This window comes from Temnothorax curvispinosus, unplaced genomic scaffold (genome assembly GCF_003070985.1).
Source record: "Temnothorax curvispinosus isolate PA1 unplaced genomic scaffold, ASM307098v1 QBEX01003805.1, whole genome shotgun sequence".
Lineage (NCBI taxonomy): Eukaryota > Metazoa > Arthropoda > Insecta > Hymenoptera > Formicidae > Temnothorax > Temnothorax curvispinosus.
This window is the reverse complement of record NW_020213585.1, coordinates 195319-220739: the sequence shown is the minus strand read 5'-3', so window position 1 is coordinate 220739 and position 25421 is coordinate 195319. Positions and strand designations below refer to the sequence as shown.

General features: G+C 40.3%; 1 protein-coding gene across 5 annotated transcripts in view; it reads left to right on the top strand.

The window, feature by feature from the left end:
* The first annotated feature begins 1229 nt into the window (after window positions 1-1229).
* The window catches only part of LOC112452891 (cadherin-99C), a 36436-nt gene continuing 12244 nt past the window's right edge, over window positions 1230-25421 (top strand). Inside the window, exons 1-6 of one of the 5 annotated variants that reach the window (XM_025013328.1) lie at window positions 1230-1318; window positions 1383-1458; window positions 7703-7768; window positions 9644-9825; window positions 11816-11938; window positions 14726-14989. In XM_025013328.1, coding sequence (XP_024869096.1) covers window positions 1310-1318; window positions 1383-1458; window positions 7703-7768; window positions 9644-9825; window positions 11816-11938; window positions 14726-14989 — 720 coding nt within the window. In that variant the 5' untranslated portion in view covers window positions 1230-1309. Of the gene's footprint in view, window positions 1319-1382; window positions 1459-7702; window positions 7769-9643; window positions 9826-11815; window positions 11939-14725; window positions 14990-20448; window positions 20793-22394; window positions 23018-25421 lie in introns of those variants that run through there. The other 4 variants (XM_025013331.1, XM_025013333.1, XM_025013332.1 and 1 more) reach the window with 4 other exon arrangements.

Genomic DNA, 25421 nt, shown 5'->3' with positions numbered 1-25421 from the left:
CACAAGTTATTGTAGGATTATGAAAGAAGGAGACATTGTGCTTTGCGCGTACGTTGATGAGAACAGTCGCGCGTGTTCTTAATTTTCTTTTTAATTAGATTATTATAGAAGATATATAAATAAATAAAAAATGAGCATGTGAGCTCTCGCTATCCTCCTACGTTTTATCCATAGACGTATGTGAGTTTCATGTTCTTACTCTTATTTTTATTATTCTTGAATTAATATCTTGTTTCCACTTTTCCTCAAACGCTTATCGCATTATCGCTTGTGTGCCTATACGAAAATACGTATAATGTCTGAATGCACGCGATGTATACGCGTGAGTGTCCATGGTGTGTCGAGCCCGGGCTCGTAGATAGGTCGCCAAGCCCAAATGACTGCGTGGGATCAGTCATCCCTGCGGGAGCACTCAAGTTTGGGTGAGAGGCGACGGCAGAGAGTCCTATCCTGAATGCGGGATGAGACTCAAGAGCGCGACTACGACGTATACGCGAGATCATGCGAAGCCGATAACATTGTTTCCTTTCGTTCGGAATTTTATTCACGCTGGCACACGGCCTTATTACACGCGCGGCGCATTTGCATAAGACCTCACAGAGCCGCCCGCGCGCTATCGATCCCGCTGGTCCTCGCGCGAGAGACTCTTCCGGCGTCTTCGCACGTGAGAGAGGATACGCCCCCATTAAGCTTCTGTCCGTATCTTGTGCACCGTTCCGCTAAATTTCCAACCCGTATTCCCTTCCGCATCGATAATCGCTCCGGAATATCGGAGATTAGCATATCGCACGTTCATCCGAAGTGAGTAGCCTTTGCTCATCGAAAATGTAAAACGCATGTGAAATATGTTAATTGTGAAAGTATATATATATATATAAATTATTACGTAATTTGAAACATTTTCAAGTAAGAATCAAGGTTTTATCCCATCTTGATCTTTCTCGAATTACTTCCAAGATTCAAAAGTAACTTAACGATGATGGAAAAAAGTTTAATTAAGGAAAGTTTTATTTTATCTGCAGCAATTCTTCAGAGCTAAAAGATTATGCAACGCGCGTTTAAAGACGTCACTTGTTATCAGTTCTGCGCTAAAACGGGTTGCATAATTCGCGACCGCGAGTTTATGGCAAAAAGTGTTTCGTGCTTCACGATGTTTCAGTAAAGAGGCTGCTACTTAAAGCTTAAAGATCAAAAGATGGCAGTTAAAAGCATGGCTTATGAATATAATCTCTCTAGAGATTGCTCTCATGACGTGCTGATTACGCGCGAGTCTCTTCACGATCTAGCAATTTACGATTTGCCCAATTACATGCGCATTGTAATTGAAATATTAATAATATTGCAGTTAATTTTTATATAGTGATATTGTCTTTTCTTTTTAGACAACAACAATGACGCGCTGGTTTTGGTGTTTGCTGTGCGTGATTTTACATCTTCGGGGCGTCCATTCTAAAGTCGGTAAGTAATCACTGCAATTAATTGCTTATTTTTCTTATTACTGCTGAAAATATTTTTTAACTTCTTGCAATTTGAAACTATTTTTCGCAAATAAACGAAAATCAAGTATTTCGTTCTCAATTTCATTTAATCGACTGGTCTAATATGAATCAAAGACTTTTTATTATTTAAAGAATTTTTGGAAGAATTTATGGAAATGTTAAAAATATAGTTTACCGATTATAATCAGATTTAAATATTTGAAGAATTATGCGATAAGCTGCCTCAAAATATTATGTCGCATCGAACATAGAATAGCAAAGGGTTAATGACGTAACCGAAAATTGTTTCTAAAAATTCTACAAAGATGTCGGCTCGAAGAAACGTTCCCTCGCGGCTGGCGAGAAAGAGCAAGCGGAAATAAAATGAAGTAAAACGACTCGTGTGTAAAAGTCAATCACGGTCGGACCGTGTGGCTTCCCACACGCGTAAATCTATCTCAGCTGATTGCCAATTACTTATGTCACGGTTGATGGTGCAAGCTCTGTTTTATCGTTGTCGCTGGGCATAAACGCGCGTGCGGATCGACGGCACGTGCGGAGGTGTGAGCTCTCTACCCCGATGGCTTTTAACTGTCGTACCGCGCGAGAGCGATCTACATCCTGTATTATATCAATACGTCGAATCGCGAGCCCGCATTATTCATGCTTCTCAACCGCATCTGATTTACCGCCGTTACGTAATTAAGCTTTAATCATCCGCGCGTCTCGCGAGTACGTCGACGCAACTCTCGTTTCTTACGCTCCGACTTCCCTTATTTTTTTCACTTTACGATCGTAAAATGAAAGAAGAATATTAAATGCAAGCTTTACGGATAATCCACGGAGGAATCGATAAACTCGGCGTAAGCCGTGGCGAGCGCAACGAACGGCTACATATATGTAGATAGAGAGAAGGTGTGCGCGCGCGATAGAGAATGGTGTGTAGACGGCTTAGCGGGATAAAATGTACATTCCGACGCCGATAATTCGCGTTGTCCGTAGACGAGAGATATAGGCGCGGTTCTCTCGCGGCGTTCTAAAGCGACGGTTTAACGCGAAATGAAGAAACGTGATTCATCGCGGACCGAAGGTGGTACTTTATGCGCGTTTGGCAACGTGAAAAGCCTATACCTACTAATTAGCGAACGATCGCTTCCTGCATTGTCCTATACGTCTGTTCGGATAATAGGTCCATTTTTTCTGGAAAATGGTAAGCTTACGCTTTTTACATCACTCGTGTAAAATGTAATAGTCACGTATCCGCGCACTTTAAATATTATTTTATTCCAGATGTTACATTTTACCGTTCTATATTAAGCGAGTCAGCTGTTAACTTCCATTTTAGTTTACACTTTACAGATTGTTCCCCTTTTACGTAAGGCGATACCCACATACGGCCTCGCGGAAATCCAGATGGTGCGAAACTTTTTCCAATAAGTGCGCACACACCAGAGTAGAATTTTCTCAGTAATGGATTTGGCATTAAATTGAGAAGAAGAAAAAAAAGTTTCCGACCGACGGGGGCACCGCCTGTGACTTTCAGTATCGATTCCCACGACCGAACTTGATCGTGTATATATACACGGGTTGCTTTATAGCCATCAAGCTATCGTTAATGGCACGCTGCCAGATATCAATTTTTATTTCAATGCGTATTACGTTGTACGTTCGTGATTTAAGCGACTGCTTGCAGAAGTTTTGACTAAACAATGCTCTGAATTCAGCTTGAAAGCCAATAATCTGCGTGTAAGGAAACGTCGCTGGCAAATTACACGAGATCGTGAACTGCGGCAAAGGTGTGTTTTAGATGCGATTGCCTGTTGGTTAATGGGTCACTTAGAACCTTTGTAGAACAGCTATAGAGGATACGTTGTTCGCGGGCGGATGGGAAATATGGGTCGCAATCAACACGATGTCTTTCGTTCTCTTGCAGTATGCACTTTCTAATGCCGCGATCACTTTCTATGCGGGAAGAAATGATCGGGGTTCCCTGGTAGTGGCCTGCTGTCACGAAAGATTTACGCGAGGGGAGGGGGGACTTTACGAGGGCTCGGCAGGGAATGTTGCGCGTGACTAGCCAGACGATGACGAATGTTCGTGTGTAAATGGCTCGATTTCGCAATGTGACGAACGACGATATGCCAAAACATGTGATATTGAGCAAAGAGATCGTGTGAACTATTAAGGTGTTATCTATCCAAATTTTGGATTTAAGTTGATTAAATACGTTGATTAATTGTAACTGTTATAAATGCTATCTTCTATGTAAATAATGATATAAAGGTCAAAACCTGACATGAATACTAAGTATTTTAGTGTAATTGATATATAAAACTGATATAAATTTTGAGACGATCTATATTAAAATTTGGCGCACTTCTATGATAAAATATAATATTACATAGTTTTATTTTATTTTAAATAATATGTGTAAAATTAAACTATTAATATGAATTCGGCAATAAAAACTTAAATTAAAATTAACTTATTAGAAATAAATTAAATTTATAATTGCTTGTGTTATTTTAAATAAATTAATTTAAATATATTATACATATCTATAATTGTGAAATATTATTTTCTTTCTTTCTATTCTTTATATTGAAAAAATTTGAGTAAAACCATTTCGATTAAAAACTTTTTAAATTAAATTGAAGAAGATTGTTGTTTATTTCGTCGCATAGCGATTCCAAAAATCGCTAGTCAAGAACTTTTGCAATCTTTGCCAACTCAGGCCAGATTGGACTTATCTTTTGCCGCTCTATATCCATCTTGGCTTCCAGCCAGAGTACGTACGAAAGGAGAAAGACTCTTTCTACTGCTGATTTTATCACCGGCAGATGAGCGTAAAAGTTGCAGGAATAAAATTATAAACAATTCATGTTCCTAGCTATTATTATTCTGTTGCGTAATAACATTTAGATGTGCAAGTAAATGACCAAATCGATCAATAATACGTCGATAATAACAAGCTTCATTCTCTTAGCTCTGTTTGTGTGCATTCTCGCATGCACAATGGATCGATAGATGGTTACACGTGTTCTAGGATTAAACATTTATATTACTTTGTCCTATAGCCCATCCATTTCGAGGCAATGGATCTGTGGAATTTTATATCTAAATGTAATATTCACAGATCCATTATCTTTATACCTTAAGCTAAAAGAGAAATGCACTCACCGATACGACACTCCTGATGTTTGACGAACTTAATGTTATACGTCTTTCAAGCCTCTCATGTTTCCTTGCACACTCACGAGGCAATATCGCGATCGACCGCAAAACTAATTATCCACGTATTCCGTTATGTAAGTCACACGAAACAATATTAGTACGCGAAACAACATTCGCGTGTACTACACTGTGCTCTGCGCAAAGCGATAGAGACAAATTACTTTCAAATCGAATAATCCGTGACGCTGGGTCGCATTTGAACTCGAGCATTCTTTAAGAAATAATCATCGTCCGATAAGCAAGTCATTGAGCAAGACGCAAGACGAAACGTAATTGATTTAAAATTCAGACACTTCCCTCGTTTCGATCCTTACGATTAAATCGTGTGGGGGGAGGAGGGACATTTCGATCAGCTTATACAAGTCAGATGCATTTGCTTTGAAATATTAAAGATTGATACAATTGTGAAATTATATTTAGAAAATTGGTCAAATTGAAATATAATTTGATGAAAACTAAATAAATATCTGAGCCGATTATACAGCCAGATCACGCCGTATTACTTTTTAATTGCAAATCATTTAATAATAAGTAATTATTTTCTCCAGTAATGAGTAATAAAATAGATTATGAAATATTCACCTAAGGGTTATTTTGCCGTTGCCTTATGACCTTCTTGTATACTCTCTTTTTATTCTTCATTGCTGCTTCTCGTGGCATTCATATATATCTGAAAATATCGCGAAAGCACGTTACAATTAAGCTCGCGTTAATATAACGATCACTAGAATATAACGATCGCGTGGCACTTTACACGACATTTTCTATGTCGCACGTGACGCTTGTGTGATGTGTGATTATGTTGCGACAGCAGAAAAATAGATCCGCATCCTACATTACAATTCGATATTCATGACGTTTCGCAAATGAAACGTGAATGCAACGGGAACACATCTCAGATCGCGCAGAGAATTCGCGTGGTCAGCTTCGCGCGTTAAAAGTGACGCGGCGACCTGTTGCTCCTTCGCGTTTACGCATTTTCCGCATTTTTCGGACACCATATAATAATTCACACTCGGTTTTTATGGTTACTATTTTGCATTATAACACAAGTTTTTACCGTTTGTTTAAATCGAAGATTTCTAATAAGACAGTATAAGATAAGACAGTAATGACATGAGAAATAATTTTATCTTCAACTCTTGTAATTTAACTTGTAAAGAAATTGTTGTGACGTCGTAATATCGTTCCTTCGCTTAACTTAACTGCCGTGACAAGGATATTAAGTCAGGAAAGAGCGGGAGGTGCGTTTAAAACGTAGGACTATCATGTTACGCTGCAAATCATTTTGCAACATAACGAACCCACATATGCATCGGTAATGGCATCGTGTCAGTAATTAGGCCCTCGTGTTCGTTAACGTGCAATCCGATTAATTCATCCGGTTTGCAAGACTCCGCGACAAAAATCGGTCGTCGACCGGTCCCTTTCGTAACAGCTGGCGTATACTACTCGTCGAGGAATCTTCCCTCCTGTTGCGAGCGTTTTGCGCGTCACGTTTCCGGCCATGCGGATTTCTCGCACCTGTCTGAGAGAGCGCGGGCGTGCTGATGAGCTCGCAGAATTAATGACACGCGGAAATTGCGCATCAGTTGCGTACTGATCTCGATAGGATGTCATAACTGCGAGCATACGGACGAGAAGTAGCTTTATCTACGAGTGAAATCCACGAAATTTTCAAGAAGTCGCACACAGAGGATCTTTTCTTAACTAGATGCCGGTTTTTAATATTTTTTATATTTTTTTACATTAAATATATATCTCGCTAAATAAAATGACACGTTAAAATGTAACTCAGACTCACTGGAATATTAAATGAAGAACAAGTATATATATATATACATATATTTTTTTTTTCCACTTGCACCTGCGAGCAAATTCCTTGGGCGGTTGCTTGTTGTACGAGCGACAATCAATTGCTTCACGCCTTTTTATTGCTGCTCGGTTTTACTAGCACGTGAACAAAATTAGAGCACTCGCTGTTCGTACACGCCACAAAAAACGATATATTATTCTTATCGTAAAAATATATATAGCCGTAACGGTTCGCTCTATTGCTCGGCTGATTGCCCTTGCTAGTTGAACGAACTATAAATGCTTCAAAGTCCGCGACACCGTGAAAAACGGTTCATATATTTACTGTACAGATGTCACGTAAATACATAATTACAAGTAATAGATGTCATTAGAGTTATTATTATCTTTGAACAGCTATTAGAGCATTATGTTGTTAGTCTTCATACACTCACACACACATATATATTTCGATTTATATATAATATTTTATATTATAAGTACAATATAAATCTCTTTTTGAGTCGTTATAAAATAAAACCTCAATGTTGCATACATACTGTAATGAAAAACATTAGTTAATAGTAATAGCAATCGAAGCTTTTATGAAATTAATGGGAGACCTTTTATTAAAGTAAAATTGTTTTACATATTATAATACGAAACTATTATTTTAAAAAATAATAGCATACAATTACGATATTAAAATACTACTTTTCTCTGCCAATATTAATCAAATTAATCAAATTAATTAATTACCATTTTGCTATAATAAGTATAAAGCAAATAAAGGCTGCTGTTTAGCTCAGAATTTAATTAACCTACATTTCTTGTGTGGGATAGAAATATATAGAAAGTACACCTCACCTTTTGAAATCTGAGTTCACACAACAAAACTTTTTTTATTAACTAATTTCCTGCGCAAATTTTTTTATAATTAAAGAAGAACTTTTGTACTATATCTTTATCTAAAAGATATATAGAATATTATCAACTTTTATTTAACTTAAGTCATTAAAGAGAGAACAATGAAAATTGAGATATAAATGTTGAGATGCAAAATACACCCCACGCAAGTAATTACGTTAAAAAAATATCACGCAAATAATGTAGGGTTAAACATAGGGTTGTGCATAGTGTAAATAATCTAAAACCTCGTTAATTTCTTTATAATCTTCGTATGTTTTATATTTCAGGTTTATGCGAGGTGGAAGCAGGACAATCGAATATCATCCTCGATATAGAAGAAAGCAGAGGAAATGGTAAATGTGCGATGTGTAAATTATTTAAATTTATCGTACATTAAACATTTTCATTAATTAAATCCATACGTATCCTTATTTGAAAGTATTAAATTTTAGAAATACAATTGATTATAATAGATTACAACTGAGAAACAAAACCCATTCTGTCATATAAGTAGTATAAGTCTCTATTTCTTGATATTTTCTACATCTTTCCATGACTATTTTATTATTTGTTTGAGACATAACATTATTTAGTAATTCTTTTTATGTCAGCTTGTTCCGTAACGCAATGAGGCATACGTGTATCTTTTCATCGTGGGAAAAGTTTTGTACTGATTTCTACGAGTAACATCTATTATTCTCCTATATTCGAGTCATTATATTTTTCCACATCGTAAATTGTGCCTCACTTGCCAACTGATATATAGCTGATTCGATCTCAGTTTCGGTTCATATCGCATTGGTCGTGTTGAACGCGGTCTCGAAGGTTTCGCGTTTACATTCGCAAATAGATCGTTTCCCGAGTCAGCGGATTTAGTTTTGAGATCGTGTACCGAATGTCACAATTCCGGCATCTCATTATGCGGAAATTACGTTTGGCGGATCGGTCGAGCTGACTGATAACTCTCGCAGAATCCACACGTCAACTCCTAGTATTCTCGAGGAAATCATGTTCCGATCCGTTGCGAGGATCGGAGTGACTCGCTTTCTCCGCCGTATGTATAATGCACGACGACATTGTCGGCGGTTCTATTTTGACGGAGAAATGGCTTCGTTATTGTATCTTGAACGAATGAATAATAAATGCCTTCCATCATAATGCATTAAGTCTTGAAATGATTGTCATATTCTGTGCAAAAAGAAACTAGAGGGAATAAAAGTGGAATAGAATTTAATCTTTATCCGTCACTCGGATTTATTATATTCATATCAGTTAATTTAAACTGTTCTTTAAAAGCAGTTAATGCAATTAGCGTTTCTATTTACCTTCGACATTTATATATATTTTCGTTTTCACGGAAACAACCATTCGATGTTGTCGCACACGCTACAAAGTAATCTGCATTTTATTAAACAATGTAGACCTTTACACAGAGAATCTTGGGGTCTAAAAAGAAAAAATCTATATATATATATATATATAGAAATAAGATGCTAAAACTCTCTGAATCCATTGAAATGAAGATTTGCGAAAAGCAAATTTAATTTAATCAGAAAATCTCTGAGACTCAAAGTTATATAAAAATAAGCGACGCTGTGCTAAATTCATTTCAAGAGACGACGTCTGACAGTATAGCAATAGAAAGCTTAATTAGTTCTCGGTAAAAAAAAAACAACAGTAATTACAACGATGAAGAATGACGACGAAAATTAGAGAAAAGGAATAGTCGAAAAGTAAAATAGTCAATACGTTGCAATTAAATTGTATTGGCTTTCATTAATGAGATACTGCCCGATCAACATATCAGCCCACCAAGATAGCATTCATTACAGAGAATGAAGACGGGTTGATCTTCGCTCGAGAGAGGAAGTGTTATTATACAAGTAATAAAACGATTTTCTCGAAATGGCTATTCATATCATCGTTATCGTGTTTCATGATTGGCTTATTCATAATTTCTTTTGCACAGGATACATTAATTAAAAATTTTAATTTTCGCTTTCGTTGATAATTTTCAATCTCATTGGCAATTTATAAATTGCAATTCTCCATAACCATAAAATGTATTATTGTTCACTTGATATCGCAAACAAACGATCGAGAATATATTGTCGCGCGGAGTTTGGTATATTTCCAGTTTATTGAAACTTCCATTTATTCGATGCCCCAGATATAAGATAAATCGTTGTGCCCGACGGTAATCGCTTTCGCCGGTTATCCTTTTTCAGCGATCGATCAGAAAACCGTGCCGGAAGAGCTTCCGGTGTCCGGCGATCCCTATAACGAGACTATGCTGGAGCTTATCTTCCCTGGAAGGAAAATTCCTCTTTTCAAGCTGAACGGCAAGAAACTGCAACTTCTCGAGCCGTTGGACAGAGACGACGAAAATCTCTCGCACGTGGTCTTTCAGGTAAAAACAATCTTAATCTTGCAAGATTACAAGAATCTGCTTGACATATTTAATTTGTAATAGGATTCGCCGTAATAGGCTATAACCCCGTTGCGGTTTCGTAAGGCTTAAAAGTGGAACAAACATTAAAAGATTGTTACGCGGATTATTATAACGGTAGCGCTACATTCTCTCTATATGCATATCTTCTTAGATTCCAATCCTCGAAGAACGAGATCACTTGTAGTTCAGATTTAATATGTGTGTGCTTTCTCATACTTGTATTTATGCACAGTAATTTATACACGAAACGGCATTTATTACGACGATAATCCTGACATTAATCCACTATTTTGCGCGCGAGATTGCTTTTGAATCTACATCTAAGAAATTGGACGAATTACATTGTGCGATCAAGTAAATGGAATGCGCTCCCATTATTGTGACTTTCAAACGAACGTACATATAACGAAAGATAATACGTATTATAATAACGAGGATGAAAATACTGCAGAGAGATAGAAGCAACTTACAGAGAAAGATATCATCATCATTCCTCTCAACTACAAATATTAGAAGGCATATAATAATAGCTTTCACTACCAAGGTGTCAATATTTCTTGAGTTATAGTCTTCACAGCTGCAAAAAATCGTATTGTTCGGTTCCTTTCAAGTGAATTTTTCCTTTTTATACTGACCATTAAACGTCTAAACGTCTAATTCACCTCACGAGTATCTAGCACTTTTAAGAACGATGCCGTTTCTTTTGCACGCAAAAACTTCCTCTGCTTCTCGGAAGAGGATCTCTTGTCCGCCAGTAAAATGTTTTATTATTTTCTTTGCCGTCAACGAGCTGCAAACTCACTGCGAAAGCGGAAGCTGGCAGCTTGTCGAGAACATTGAAAGGAAGTTACAAAATCCACAATAATTTTCTGCATTTGTTGTTAAATCGCGCAGCAGTTAATAGTTAATATAGTTTTATTTCTACAAAATTCAAATATAAGAAGTATGACTTTGTTCTTTAGAAACCAAGTTGATTTTTACGACACATTTTTTTCTTATAAATAACAATAATTCGTTTATATACAAGAATATATTTTTTCTTATTTTTTAGAAGTAAAGGAACAGTTTATTTCTTTTTAAAACAGAAATGCCTCTTGTATTAAATAAATATTCTTTTAAATATTTATTAGTTTATTCATTAATAGTTTATTGTTTATTAGTTTATTAGTTTATTAGTTAATAGTTTATTAGTTTATTAGTTAATAGTTTATTAGTTTATTAGTTTACGTATTCATTACATAAATTATACGAAAATAATTTGCTCGCTGATTACTACGCTCGCGATTCGAAGACGCCGTTCTCTCCGCCGACTCGTTCGGCATCCGCGAAACTGTAGGTACATGCACATTGTGCCTTATGACACTATCGGGCGAGGAATGTGAAAGGTCTAGAGTACCGCATCGAACACTTCAAGAACCCGTACTGATCAAACGGGTGGATAAGATCTAATGAGACCGAGAAATGTGCAGATAGATACAGAGATTAAGCTCGATCGAAGCAGAAATGCGGAGTGCATTTCGATTAATTTATAGAAATCTACTGCGAATAGTAATTAAATTGATCAAAATAGACTAATCTGAGTGAGACTAATTAATTTATTATTTCACTCGGTCGAAGGAACGTCGGTCGTTTCAGAAATAGTTTTTCACACTTTACCGCTCTTAAATATTAAATACAGGTGTTTAATAATAAGGATTACTTAATTTCTAATTCTGTAAAAGTTTAGTGTAGTTACATGATAATTATCTTATCTTATCGCAGCAATACTTTTTAGTTTATTAACTTTCTTTATATGTATATAAATCCTCTAATATATCCATTATTAAAATCCTTTTTATCAAATTTTCCTTTAGTAACAGTTTAGTGGCATCTAGCGTTATATGGACGTCGAGAACGTTGTCAAATTTTTATGTTTACTCTCCGACATGAATGTTCATTCGTTTTTCAGTTGAGTTGCACGGTGAAGTTGACCAACAAGAAGCGGACAATTCCGGTGATTGTGAGAGTGTCCGACATTAACGACAATGCACCGAAATTCATTAACACGCCGTACGAGACTACTGTGCCGGAGGTAAGAACTTAGACGAACCGTTTTTCCCCATAAAGAAACCTAGTTTTTCATCATCTTCATTTTTATCTCGTAATGGAATATACCTGTGCAACCATAAAACACCGCTCAATTATCTTCCGAGTCGCGTAATTAACTTCAATCAATAGTTTTTCTGTCGACACTGTGTTCCTCACGCTTGTAATAAAGCGAGCGAGATGCTGCGAGATTGGGCGCTGCCGGTGACTGGAAAATGCATTTTGTTTTAAGGAAGTAATAGAACACCGAGCGCGAAAATGCGGGCATAACGCGGTAATTCACGGCATGCGTTGCGCTGGAGTAAATTTATACTTATAATGAGTCGCGCTACGTTGTACGGGCATGCACGCGTAGTTGGAAATTTATACTTATAATGCGGGATGCGTGTTGTATAATTATGCGTCTAAATATGATGGACGGATAAAAGACTGCAGTTAACGCTGTGCGAAAGTTCGATAATTATATTCCGGCAAGATGAACGTTAATTGAGTGGAATTGTGTAGGACGAACATTGCTATTGAAATTACTATAGGACTGCGTCGAAAAATAATAGCGGTTGCGATGAGAAGTTAGAATTGCGCTGTCGACAAGTCATTTTCTCCTCCATGCATCGCGAACGCGGTCGTCGATTTCTCGATCGTGCTTCGCGTCGCGTCGCGACTTTCGTCGAGGCGCCGGACGTTTTCCACGTGTGACGGAATTTTTATAGAAATTAAAAGTGTGTCGAATGCTAGTCATCGACGCGCGAGTGTGGGCGCTCTATTATCCCGCACCATCGTCGAGTCAGCGTGAAGTCTTCGAAGAAAGTAGATGATTCGTCACGTCGCTAAGTGGACGAGAACTATTCGTAACGTAGCGCGGCGGGAAATCGACGGCCCTCGATGGTCGGTCAGAGCCGCGATAATCTTTTCCTCTTTTGCATCCGTGATCCGTTATGCTGAGAATGACGCGCGCCTTTTGGTGCCGGACGTTTCACATGGCATATTGAATAGATCTAAAAGGATAATTGAATGCAAGAAGAATAAATCATGCTAAGCTTTTCCAAAAATTAAATCTTTGTATCACGGAGAGAAAAATCTTACTTCTGTGGTATGAGCGCCTCCCATGCATAAAAAGCATAGCGCTTCCTTGCATCAAACGCATGAATTTGTCCGTTTAAGGCAAGGATAATATCCTACTTCATGCTTTAAACGGACAAATTCATGCGTTTGATGCAAGGCAGCGCTACAGCCGCTACATGCTTTTTATGCATGGAAAGCGCTCATACCACAGAGGTAAGATTTTTTTCTCCGTGATAGTCTTCCGATTTCCCATCCCGATCTTCTTTTCATTTAGTTAAATAAAATATAAATTGTTATTGGAATACAGGATCGCATTGAGACGATTTCGCGAAGAGAATCTTAACTTGCTCCGGATTATCGTCTAATTAACGAAGCTTTTGTCTTGGTTCTTACCGTGGAAACTGGCGAAATATCTCGGCGAGAGCGCAACCTTTGCTCCACCTGCCGTGCATAATTGCGGAATCGCGGGAGTTCCTCGCGCGGGGAGATCGAGTTCGAGATCGTCGGCTCGCGCTCGAGCTAATTAATCCGCAGTGAGAGCGGGTAAAACCGGTACTGTCGCGAGGACACACGCGAGAACAAGCGGTGATAATCGCTCTTGGGATAGCAAAAATGATTGCGAGCGCCGGAAACGGTCCACCTTCGCTTTCTTACCTCCGCTCGTTTAGCAACCAGTCAAAAAGCTCGCGGAAATTAGCCACGTTGCTAAGTAAACGAAGGGCGACGACTTCCTCGCTACTTCGTAGCCGTAGCTAACGACCAGGATTATTATATGTTTGAACTGTTTCCGTGGGAACGTCATTATGGTTGGCTTATTTTTAATCTTGAGGACATGCTAATTAACTCTCCTCTCTAGCTTTCAAGTCCCATATGAATATATTCCATTCACTGCTGTTACTCTTATACATTACATTTACTGCAGTTGAAATTAAAGATGTTGGATTAATTTTTAAAAACGTGTATGAGAGAAACTCGGTTTTATCGTTCCGTTTACTATATAATGTACGGAATTCGTAGCCATTTTACGTAGCCGTGGCGATTTTTATCGTAAAAGAACTATTTTTGAGATAGATACGCGGGTTAAGTGCAGTATTTCGAAGGAGGTTCCTGGTCCCGTTAGATAAGCGAAGATGTAACCAATATCGGCGTAAAGCAAGCAGGAAGAGCTGATCGCGCGTTATAAACGAGAATACCTTATACTTTCCGGTCGCGTCGCACGGTAGTCGCCGACTTATCTTACTGGATTAATCGGAAACGCGCGTGGCTTTCGCTGCGTGCAAAAAGCCGTTGAATTATTTTCGTGTAATTCCCAGCGAGGTCTCGCCCTGTATATCCTGTATAGATCCTCTCGCGCGCGTACCTACGTTGCGCCAACAACCTGCTCGGCCTGTTCCAACTCGGCGTGTTTTCCCGGTCGAATTATTTAACCCAACGACCGAGGGCTTGTGTCTGACCCCGGCGGCCTTCAATTAACCAGAATCCCCCTGAAACTGCGTAAAGCGCGCCGCATAAATTTAATCCCGCTCGATTCCGCGCGGCGGAATATAACATATATTGCCCGGGCGATTTCTCATCGCAGCTGGAAGCGCGGAAGGAAAGCTGCGGTTTTCATCTCGCCTCGGTGCATTTCCTCCTTGGCGCGAAAGACATGGATAAATTATTATATTGAAAATAATCTCCACGCGTTCGTTCGTTCGTTTTGTTTCCGCAGCTCACTCCGGTCGGCTCGACGATCTTCAAGAACATCGACGCGATGGACGCCGACGCCGGTGTCAATGGCATTGTCGAGTACTCGATCGCACCTGGTGACGGCAGTAGAATCGGCAGCAACGAGGGTGTCGGCCGCAACCGGATCACCACTGTCGACGGATACGGCTACTTCAGCATCAACCTGCCGCACCAAGGACAGGTCACGGTTAATCGAACGCTCGACTACGAAAGGACTCAGCGTTATCTCGTCACCATCTTGGCATCGGTGAGTTTCGACCTTGTGCTAATCACGTTAATTGATCGCAGCTATCGGAATTAGAAGCGAGTTTAAGTGAATCGATGATGTTGACGTAAGCGTTGAGATAGAGATGTAGATCTAGCGATCTAATGCAACGGTTCTAAGGGCTATAGCTTGAATTCGAAGGAGAAATACGATCGGTAGCTTCTTAAATAAGAACATTGTCTGATACGAAATAGAAAAGCAGAAAATTGAAAGTTTGTCTTGGAACAAAAGTTTACGTAGAAATAGTGTTATAATTTGTTCGAGATAATTATAATTTATCTTTATCGAATAAATATCTTCTTTCTACGAAAACAAAAAATTTTTTGTTTTATCTAGAATTTTCTAATCTGTCAGTCCAGTTCTGTTTACGTATCTTCTAAACATGTATCTTATAAATCGTTGGCCGTGTTGTCGTACGTATACCGTTGCGTACATATCTGTCGGGTATGATAATCGAGCATGATGAGCTCGACCAATGATATGTTGCGATTACGCTACGCGACATCGAGCTGAAAACCCGTACGACAACAAGAAGATTCTTGCACAAATAACGAGGAAATAACGGTAATCATTTACGATGTCTAGTAAATTACTGTGTCGTCTTTTAAGATAGATGATCAGGTTCAGTTCGAGAAATATTAGTATAACACAGACGGAATATTAATTTTGTGCGAAGAATAATAAAGGAATGCGATAAAAGTAAATCTTAGTATTTTATTACAGTCTATTTTGGTAGTAAAATTGCATTTCTATTGATGAAAAAATTTTTGTATCAATAGAACGGAACGAAAACTTTTGAACGTACAATAAAATTTTACAATTCGACAATTTTTTCTTTATTTTTCCTCAAAGATAAATCTTTCTATTGCAAATTGATCGGTAGACAAGACAGAATTCTTCGTGTTGTCCACTTCGGTGTATATATATCGTATGTATCATCCATGTGGTATTTACGTTATACGTAACTCATACTTCATACACCTGTTGCGACCGATTCTCGGTTGTGCTGCTTTTATTCGGTCGTTGCTGGCGTGCACAAGTAACATGTGCGTGTATACAAGCACTCTACAACGACGATCCGGAGCATTTTTAGCGCCGTCGCTTAAATCTCGGTATTCGGGAGAGCGCGTCGATTTTTTCATCAACCGCCTTATTCTTGCAGTTGCGGCTCTGCAATCGACGAACACGCGCGCGTGCTGGTGTAAGTCAATCGGTTTATAAATGCACGTGTTTCCTTAATTTAATACGCCATGGATGGGTACGAGGCAAATCGATGGGAGGATGTGGGATGGTCAATGGTCAGGTCGTGTGGGTCGAGGGATGGGGACAGAACGAGGGACTGACCGATGAGTCACAACGACTGACTATCTGTCGGAAAACCATATTTGTATTAGCATATCGCGCCTCTCCTTCACACGACTGCTTGTTCGCTTGAGTGTTATTAGTTCGGGCTTTCGAAGGCCCTCTCAATTCAAAACGTAATCTTACCTTTTACGATATCGTCATTCTTCACGCGAGCTTCTTTTTTATTTTTTACGGTTCGAGTTTGTCTCAAGATAAGTATACAGGATGTTTTTCAAGAAGATACCAAACAATTTAGAGATATACTATCTTGCAATGTCAAATCGTAATTCCTTTCCTGGAAAAAAATGTAAAATGTTTAAAAGTGCATAATTTTATACTTTCTTGTATATGTATACAAATTTTGAATTAATTCTGTTAATGTAAAGTCTGTCTGGAATTGATCGAAGAGAATAAAGAAATATGTGAAAATTATATAACGATCATCGCAGTGCCGTATGTATACGCAGTACAATTTCAACTATCTTGATTGCCCATTTATGAGAAATATTAAGGTCGATGAATGCAATATATGAGAAGCGACATACATTAAGGCAATATTCCTGAATTCTTTCATTTGTATTATCCCATAAGGAGGTATCTCAGCGGTAATTCACACGCGAACGTACCGCAATAATTCCGAGAGGACTCCAACATTCGCGCGCGCGCGTGCATAATTATATGCGTGGCGCGATGAACGCGCGTGCAACGTGCACGCTTCGTTACCGTGCACACACGATCCTCGTGTACGAAACACGTCTCGTGTGCTCTGTCGCAGATTAGAAACTGATATACGTACAGGCCTGATGCATGCAGGCGTGCATTTCGCTAAACGGTATTACAACCCGACCGGCAACGGCACCACGCTGGCCAGGTAGATGCGTGTTCGACCTTTTTCACGTCTAATGATTTTAATGGTACTAATCGATTCTGCGGTCTCGCACAAGTGCGCAAACAGCGCGCGACGGACAAGTCGTTAATTACAGTTACGCGCCCGGCTTAGATAATCCATGCGTCTAAGTAATTAATTACTCCTATCAATCGCGTATTTAGAAGCATGCTGCGTCGAAGTACTTCAAACGTGTACAAGTTTGTATAAAGCTGAGCGAATATTGCAGATAAACAAGGAAAATGTGAGGCTTATGAAGCTCTACGAGAGGTTTCAGGTTTTGTTATACCTTTTTATATCTTTACGAGTTTCTTTATCGATTTAAAATTAATTCTTCCTCAATAGAGATGCAGAGACAAAAATCACTAAATTATAGACGTGTACTCTTAAATTAAATGATTTTTTTATGTGATAAAATGTTTGTAAATGAAAAGTTACCATCTGATTGTGAGTTGATCGAAAAATTCGCAGATAAAAATAAATGCAGGAGAAATGGTATACCTTCTATATATTCCACGATATCTGCAGTTCAATGGGTATACTGGTGATTCGAGCCAACCAGAGTAAAGATAGTTTGCAGATAGCAACTCGACTATGCGAGTTGCGATATTTCCGATGCGATGTTTTCGCGCAATCTCGCGGTCAAATTCACCAGCGAAATAGCGAAAGGATCGCATGTAACGGTGCACACCGGTGCAGAATAACACAATTTTTCCGTTTGATACGTACGCGTGCGGTATCGTTCGCGGTACCGTAAGGCATTAACCGTTCGGCCCTCCTCCCTCCAGATTAGCTAGGCTATGGATCGCCGTTGCTTGTAGCTTGTAGCTATTTGCATATCGCCTCTGCCAAACCCGACATTGTTCGGTTTGCACAGGTACACGCGGGCCGTGCTACCGCCGGATTAGAACTCGCAAATTGCGCTTCTCGTATCCGGATCACGGAGCAATCGATAACGCGACACTTATCGGCCGTGTACGCACCGTAATCCGGACTTTCTACTGACGAGAATTACAGGTTGCAGCGTCCTCATAGACGTATCGCAAAACATGGCCTGGCTCATATTTAAACACTCATACACGGAGAAAATTTTATAGTAAATATTACTATGGTGTCGCACTAGCTGCAGACCATCGAAGAATTTTAAGTTAAATTACTATGTTTATGGTAAAAATTACGTTATTTAATCGTTTTTAAAACAATAATTATAGTATTTTAACTTGAAATTCCTCGATGGTCCGCAGCTAGTGCGACACCATAGTAATATTTACTATAAAATTTTCTCCGTGTATTTATTCATTCATATGTCAGGTCCGATTGCAGTGTTCCCTAACATATAATAAATAAAACCAGCGATTTTTTTGTCTGTCATCACACCAGAGATTATCAAATGAATAAATAAATATAATTAGCTAAAAACTTATATTTTATTTAAAAAAAAAAAAAAAAAGAAGAGAATAGTACTGGGCCAGTGCTTCCGCGTAGCGAATTTGTAGTTAAAGGTATGAATCTAGGACAGCAGATGCAAACTTTTTCTGCAAAAGGCTAGAACAAATATTGGCTTTGCGGGCCAAGAGGATATTATGTAGGTACTGTATAACCGGAGAGAAAACAAATTTCCACAAGCTTTATATTAATAAAGTTTAGATAATAATAATTTTAGTTATTCAATTTAATTTCTAGCAACAATAATATCGCGCGAGCTATACAAAAATAAGACTGGCTCGTAGTTTGCCGATCACCAATCTGGAACGAGAAGCAAATTCCAAGCAGGCGATGCAAGAGTCATTTCGATCGGTATATGATCTAGCAGCCGCGAATGCGACCGTTAACGCAATCGCTAATGGACCGCGCGTAATCTCGTCTCGCGTGAGTGAAAGTAAGATGCTCATTAGCGAATATCGCGTATTCACTAGACACCCACGCAATCGCGGCGCGAGATTGTTCGATCGCCGTGACGAATCGTCATAAGTGCCATGCGAGCGCAACGAGTATCGCGCAATGTAACGTAACGTAACATGCTACCTACGTGCGGCGCGCACACATACTACGGGGGGGGAGGGGGGGTTATGATAATATAATCAGGAAGTGATATAAAATGTCAAATCCACCGCGACCCGTACGCGGCGTATGGCGGAACAATACTTTGTAACTGTACAACGAACACCGTCTGCTTATATTCTTACGACGGTGCTTGTCGCGCCGCGATTATATTGCCACACACTCGCGGTGGTCGTGCTCCTCGCTCGCATTAAGAATTGTTCTCTACACGAGCTATTCACGTGCGAGTGGTTTTATGAAGCGAGGCAGTCGATAAGTCACTTCTGACGTACGACGCAAAAGTCTGCCGTCAGATAAAAACCGCGCGAGTTCGCATCGGCTGCGAACGTGGCATTTATGTTTTCATTTGCATCGGGCAGCCATGCATTTTGTTATTTATGTTAACACACGGAGCGGTTTGGACGGCCACGGGAGTTCTGGTCGGTAACTATCGTATATTTTGATTGGAATATTGCCGGCGCACCACTATATAATTGTGGCTGTTCAAACGCACTCCATAAACGACGATCTTATTTGAAAAAATTTATTACATTGGCTCAGCGTAATGAATATTTTTAGCAATAAATTTTAGCTCTGATGTTTATGATAATATGTAAAATGTTTAAACTAAATATACGGCAATAATTATTGACCATAGCGCAATTAACAAGGTTTTACCATAAAAATTATGGTAAATACAGTAAAGATATTATTTGATATTAATTGTGATTATCAGTAATATTCTAATTACATTAACATTGAACATTACATCTGTAAAAAGAAGCAACAAATTCCTATAACAATAATTAAATCAAGAAATAAATAGAAAAGCGTCGTTGACAAGTCTCGGTTTTTTCTTCGCGTCAACCGACGTGCTAATGTCTCTTTCCCGACTGTTCCCTAATTATCTTTAATCTTATCTGTCGTGGCACAGTTTCGCGTAAACGTGGTCACCGCCGCGCTGGCCGGGGCCGTGGGCCCGAACAAAGAAAATTGCGCGCCGCCAAGGTAGGTAACCGCGAGGAAAACGCAAGGTGGGCAGTAGATATATGGACGGGACTTATATGCAGCGGTGCGTGTTGCACGCGGGTCTAGGTATACGTGAGGTATAGGAGAGCCGCGGACTCGCCGGCATTAGTCACCATTCGGCTTCGGGACGTGTAACGTAAGCACGGAATTTTCGATTTCCCCGTCGTAGTGCCGACGCGACGTGGCCGATCTCGCGTGTAACGCGCCGCGGCGAATCCTTTCGTCGCGGGTGATCGCGATACCGGGAAATAGCATGATCGCGCTGACCGATCGGACGTATGATGTATGGAGATACCGGAACGTCATCAATAGTGTATCCGTTTCGCCGTGCATGCGTGTGCATCGCGGCATGGATTTCAAATCGCCGTCTTGCCGTGTCAGCGCGAAAGTTCAATAGAACCATCCAATCGTGAGGAGCGAGATCTGAGCCCCTCTTTCTCGAGTATATTGTATGATAAATCACGAATATCCCTCCGCGAGAAAAAAGTACGAGTGAGAATCGACACGTTTGTTACAAAATTTCCAATGTCAAGGGTGCCACGTTACGTTGCTTCGCGCGAAGAAAGTTCCTTCCTCGTTCACGGAACGCGAACCGTGTAATCGTAATTAAAATCAAAATAGAACGCGATGAAAAGAATATACGCTTAATTAATACAGCCGAAGCAACAGCATTGTGCGGACGGTTATTACGCACCATCGAGAAGTTTTTTTTTTAATGGCGCTTCGAGCTCCGTGAATAAAACGTTGCTGCATCGAAGAATAAAATGTTAGAATAATACCTGACGGGGACGCATACGCGCGATAACGGTCCGCTCGTGTATGAATTCTTTCCTCGTTAAGTCTACGTGAGACTAACGACGAACCTTGGGGAGAAAGACGGACGTTTGTCAAACGAACGGTATTAAAATGCGGTTAGAAGGCGTTTCCACCGGAGTGCGTTGGCACTGATGTGGGTGGAGAAGTCCCTCGAGTTGCCTCGAGTTGTCGAAACGAGACAAGCGGTGGACCGTGAAGAACGAACGAACGAACGCGAGGATAGAGAAAAATTGATATTTCAATTTCATCACTCTTCACTCTCTTTCGCGTTGTCGGAATTTATATTTTATCGGGACAAACTCGTCTTATAGGAGATAACAGGTTGCACGTTTGAGAATCTGAGATCGTTAAGAAAATACAAATTTGGTGAACTGACGATTAACGGAATAAAAATAGAAGCGCGATAAATAAAAGAAAAATCACCCGTTACGTATGCCGAACCGCGATGAACGGCTGTTTGCGCGAGAGGAAGCGGGCAACTTCCGGAACGCCTGGCGTACGTAATCCTTCGCGGCGGAGAACGCGTGTCGCGAAACGTTGATTACAGAGATCGGTCGGCGCTTCCGCCTACAACGCGCAACAATATCGGACGGATATCGGCGTGACTCGGTCGCGATGAGATATCAAAGCCGAAGAATACAGAATTCTCCCCCGACTTCTTGTGAAAATTTTGCACGTTAATCTCGGATAATCCACGGCGATTTTATCGGTGAAAAAAAAAGCGCGGTTGCAGAGTACAGCCGGGGTTTCCGGAAAGCCCGAGGGCGACGATTTCGCAGCCCGATCCGCACGCATGATCGATCGCGCGAACATATAGTCCAGATAGGGCGAAAATAGACGAGTTTGCCGATGCGCACGAAGATCCCGCAATATCCCGCGCCGTTGGTTTCCGATACCGATGTAAATGATCTGGCGTTACGTAAAGCACGTACCCCACCAATCGATGTTACCGCGTTGAAATATAGCGAGATAACTCGAGCGCGCCGATAGCTCGGTAACAAAATATTGGATTTGCTCTCTGCCCGTTTCATCGCTCGTTCATGAGATTTTAAACCGACTCCGCGCTGCTCGATATTCAAACTGTTTATAGAGCTCTCAATAATGAAAGACGCTTTGAAATAACATGGAGAATATAACGATGAAGATGTGAAAATGTCGACGGCATACTTATTAATAATGTAACCGGAGACATCGTCGTGCATATAAAATTTATGGAAAGGAGTTCTCGATGTTTTAAATATATCACATCTTGTTTACGTAAAATTTATATTCCTCGGTGAAATGTTCACAATTTAATTTCGCCAACAGTCGCCAGCAGACGCAAGAGTATTAAGAATATATATAATTTCTCAATTATTCCTGGCGACCGTCTAATATAACACTCGAACGGTTTAAGGCGCACGAGCGGAGTTGAGAGGAGGTATGTCGTCCGGTCGATTAAAAGACGCGTGATTTATACGGCCCCGCGAGGAATGCTGTAACGTAACGAGCGCGCAGTTAACAGCTCGCGGGTTAAGGATTCAGGCCCGGAACGACGAGATCGGCAACGGGAATTGCCAATTGCATGGTGGGACGATAGGGAGGAATACACCTTACGGTCACCGCACTTCGTTATGTACTAATTCTCGAGATTCCTAGGAAGTATCTTTCTTGCGATTGTCGCCGAAAAGATCTTTCACGTCTCCTGAACGTTTCGGATTTCTCGGCGACGCGCCTCTCTGAACGAGGATGCGAGAGAGACGTGTATGGGATCGGATTCGAGACGCGCTGTCGACAGAACGTGACTCATCGCAAATCCGACAATGAAGCTTCTCAATCCGATAGAAGCGTTCCTGGCTGTCGCGTTGATTCGCGTTAGTCCGAGTATCGGCGATGGCGATGGCGATTTGTCAACGGTGAGTGGATCGTTCGAAGCGTTCGAAAAATAGAAACAGACTCGGCTCCAGTCTCGCGATTGTAAGCTGGATCACGTTTCTGTCACCGATACGGTGTTACTTAATTTAATTGTACCTTACTCGGAATTTTATTCGGTATATACGCTGTACGCTGATCGTAGCTGCGAGCAAGCTCTGCCGTGGGGCTAGAACTAAGCGAACTCAACTTTACTGGTGCATAGACCTCGGTGGATCGCGATAAATGGTCTCCTTAGGCTAAATTGAAACAAGCGATTTTTTTTGCGAGAGGTCCATTGCGAGGGCCTTACATGCGTAGGGGGGTCTCACGCTGGGGCACAATAGGCACTTTTCATCCTGGAACCTCGTTAGTTTTAGAGCCGCCTCTGGTCATGGCTTCTTGTAAGCGATCAGTTAACCGTCACTTTAAGCGACTCCTTCTCAGAATCGATTCTATTAAGTTATTACACTGTTACTATTGCCGTGTGCTGCGCTGCATTATAATTTTATGTAGGCTCACGATGCCAATTTGATTACCTTGCCAAAAATAAAAATGAACTAATAAAAATAGATAATATTAAATCACGATATATGATCGATTTTTAATTTGATAAGTTGATATATCAGAAAATTAATAATTTTATATAACTATGATACCGTTATTACCGCGCTAACGATGCAATTCTGTTAGCTGACTGGATTCATTACTTTATTTTCGAAAATAAGATTCCCTCAACTGTTATAATCGTCGAGGTTTTTGTTAAAATCTTATTCGAGGCAATTCCTGCCTTTAATACGGAATGTTATATGGGGTCGCGCAGACCGTGGCTTTATTCCACCTGTAATAGAATCCGAGACGCGGACTACAACACTCGACTTACGAGCGCATCCGAGACGCGTATTCAGCGCACAGACGTCGCCGCCGTCATTGTCGCTTGCCGGTTGCAATTTCGTGCATGTTCGAAATTGCGCGATCGTACGGCGCGAGTAGAGTACGGGGAAAAATACGATTGAATTCTGGGATGCTGCGGCCTCGCCGCGCGCTGCACCGCGCCGCGCCGGCAACATGATGTCATTAAACGATCCCTGGCGGGCGGCCGTTCCCGTAAGCGAGACGAAATGAAAAAGGCAAATGGATACACCGTGCGCCCATTATTACTATTGGCATACGGGATATAGCCTCGGTGCTGCGCACCATGGTCAAGGGTAATAGTTATTTCCCGCGCCACGCTCATGGCTCTCTCGTTCTCCAGCGAGCCATGAGATAAATCGGCCACGGTCTCGCATAATCGCGGCGAATCTCCCCGAGCCGAGGACGCGATCGATCTCTCTCTCTATCTCTCTCTCTTGGATTCGGATTAAGCCGCCCGATGGGCTGCGGCAGGTGCGGCTCATTTGAATATTATGTGGAACAAATGACCGACTTCTGATCCGTGAACGGTGCTCCTCTTAGCGAACCTCCGCGCGCTCCGCCACGAGGAGTAACGTTCCGCGTCGATGCTCTGAATATATAGACTGCAAAATGATTCATATGTGAAGTTAATGTTCGTACTTGCAGGCGTTTCGTAGAAACTTTATATCAAGTCAAGATTATTTTACGTTAAGATTAACTTAATCAACTTGCGAAAAGTGTTAAAGAAATATTGTATATAAACGTGATACTGCGGCTAATATAGAAATATTTTGTAGCTCATTTCGTTTTTTACTTCTTTATGTACGAAACATTTTTAACGAAATTTTGAAATACAACGATTCTGTCCCACGTCTCTCAACGAGCTTCAAAGGAGAATAGTGAATAATGCGGGATTTTATTAAAAATTTATGAGATGTTCTGCATGCCGCGGGAGGCAATGCATGCATTTTTGCAGTTAACCGTGTCGGAATTTGTAGTATGTTGCAATAATATGTATATGTATATATATTTTTTTATGTGGTACTTTCAGAAGCTCTCTTACGCAGCAAGCTTCCTGGCATGATGAAAATTACAATAACGGGTTATCTTTATTTAGAGCGCTTCGTAAGTGGTCCAGGCCCGTTATTGTATAAATAGGGTCACTGAAGAGTACGGAAGACGAAAAGAAAGAGACGAAACTTTTCCCGGGGCGACGGTAGAACCGGTAGAACCGTATCGTGATGTGTGTGAAGACAAGAAATAAAAAACGGCTGTTTGTTCCTTTCATGCACGTAGCGACTATTGAAAATGTCAATATATGATCGTGACGCGTCAAAATCGCAAGATTAATAGCGCGTCAGTTTTCGTTCGTCATTCAACTTTTTATTTATGAGCAAAAATGGATGAAGGAATTTTTTAATATCTATATTTTCTCATGCTTTTTTTTTAATCGATAGAATCGGGAGAGAGAGAGAGAGAGAGAGAGAGAGAGAGAGAGAGAGAGAGAGAGAGAGA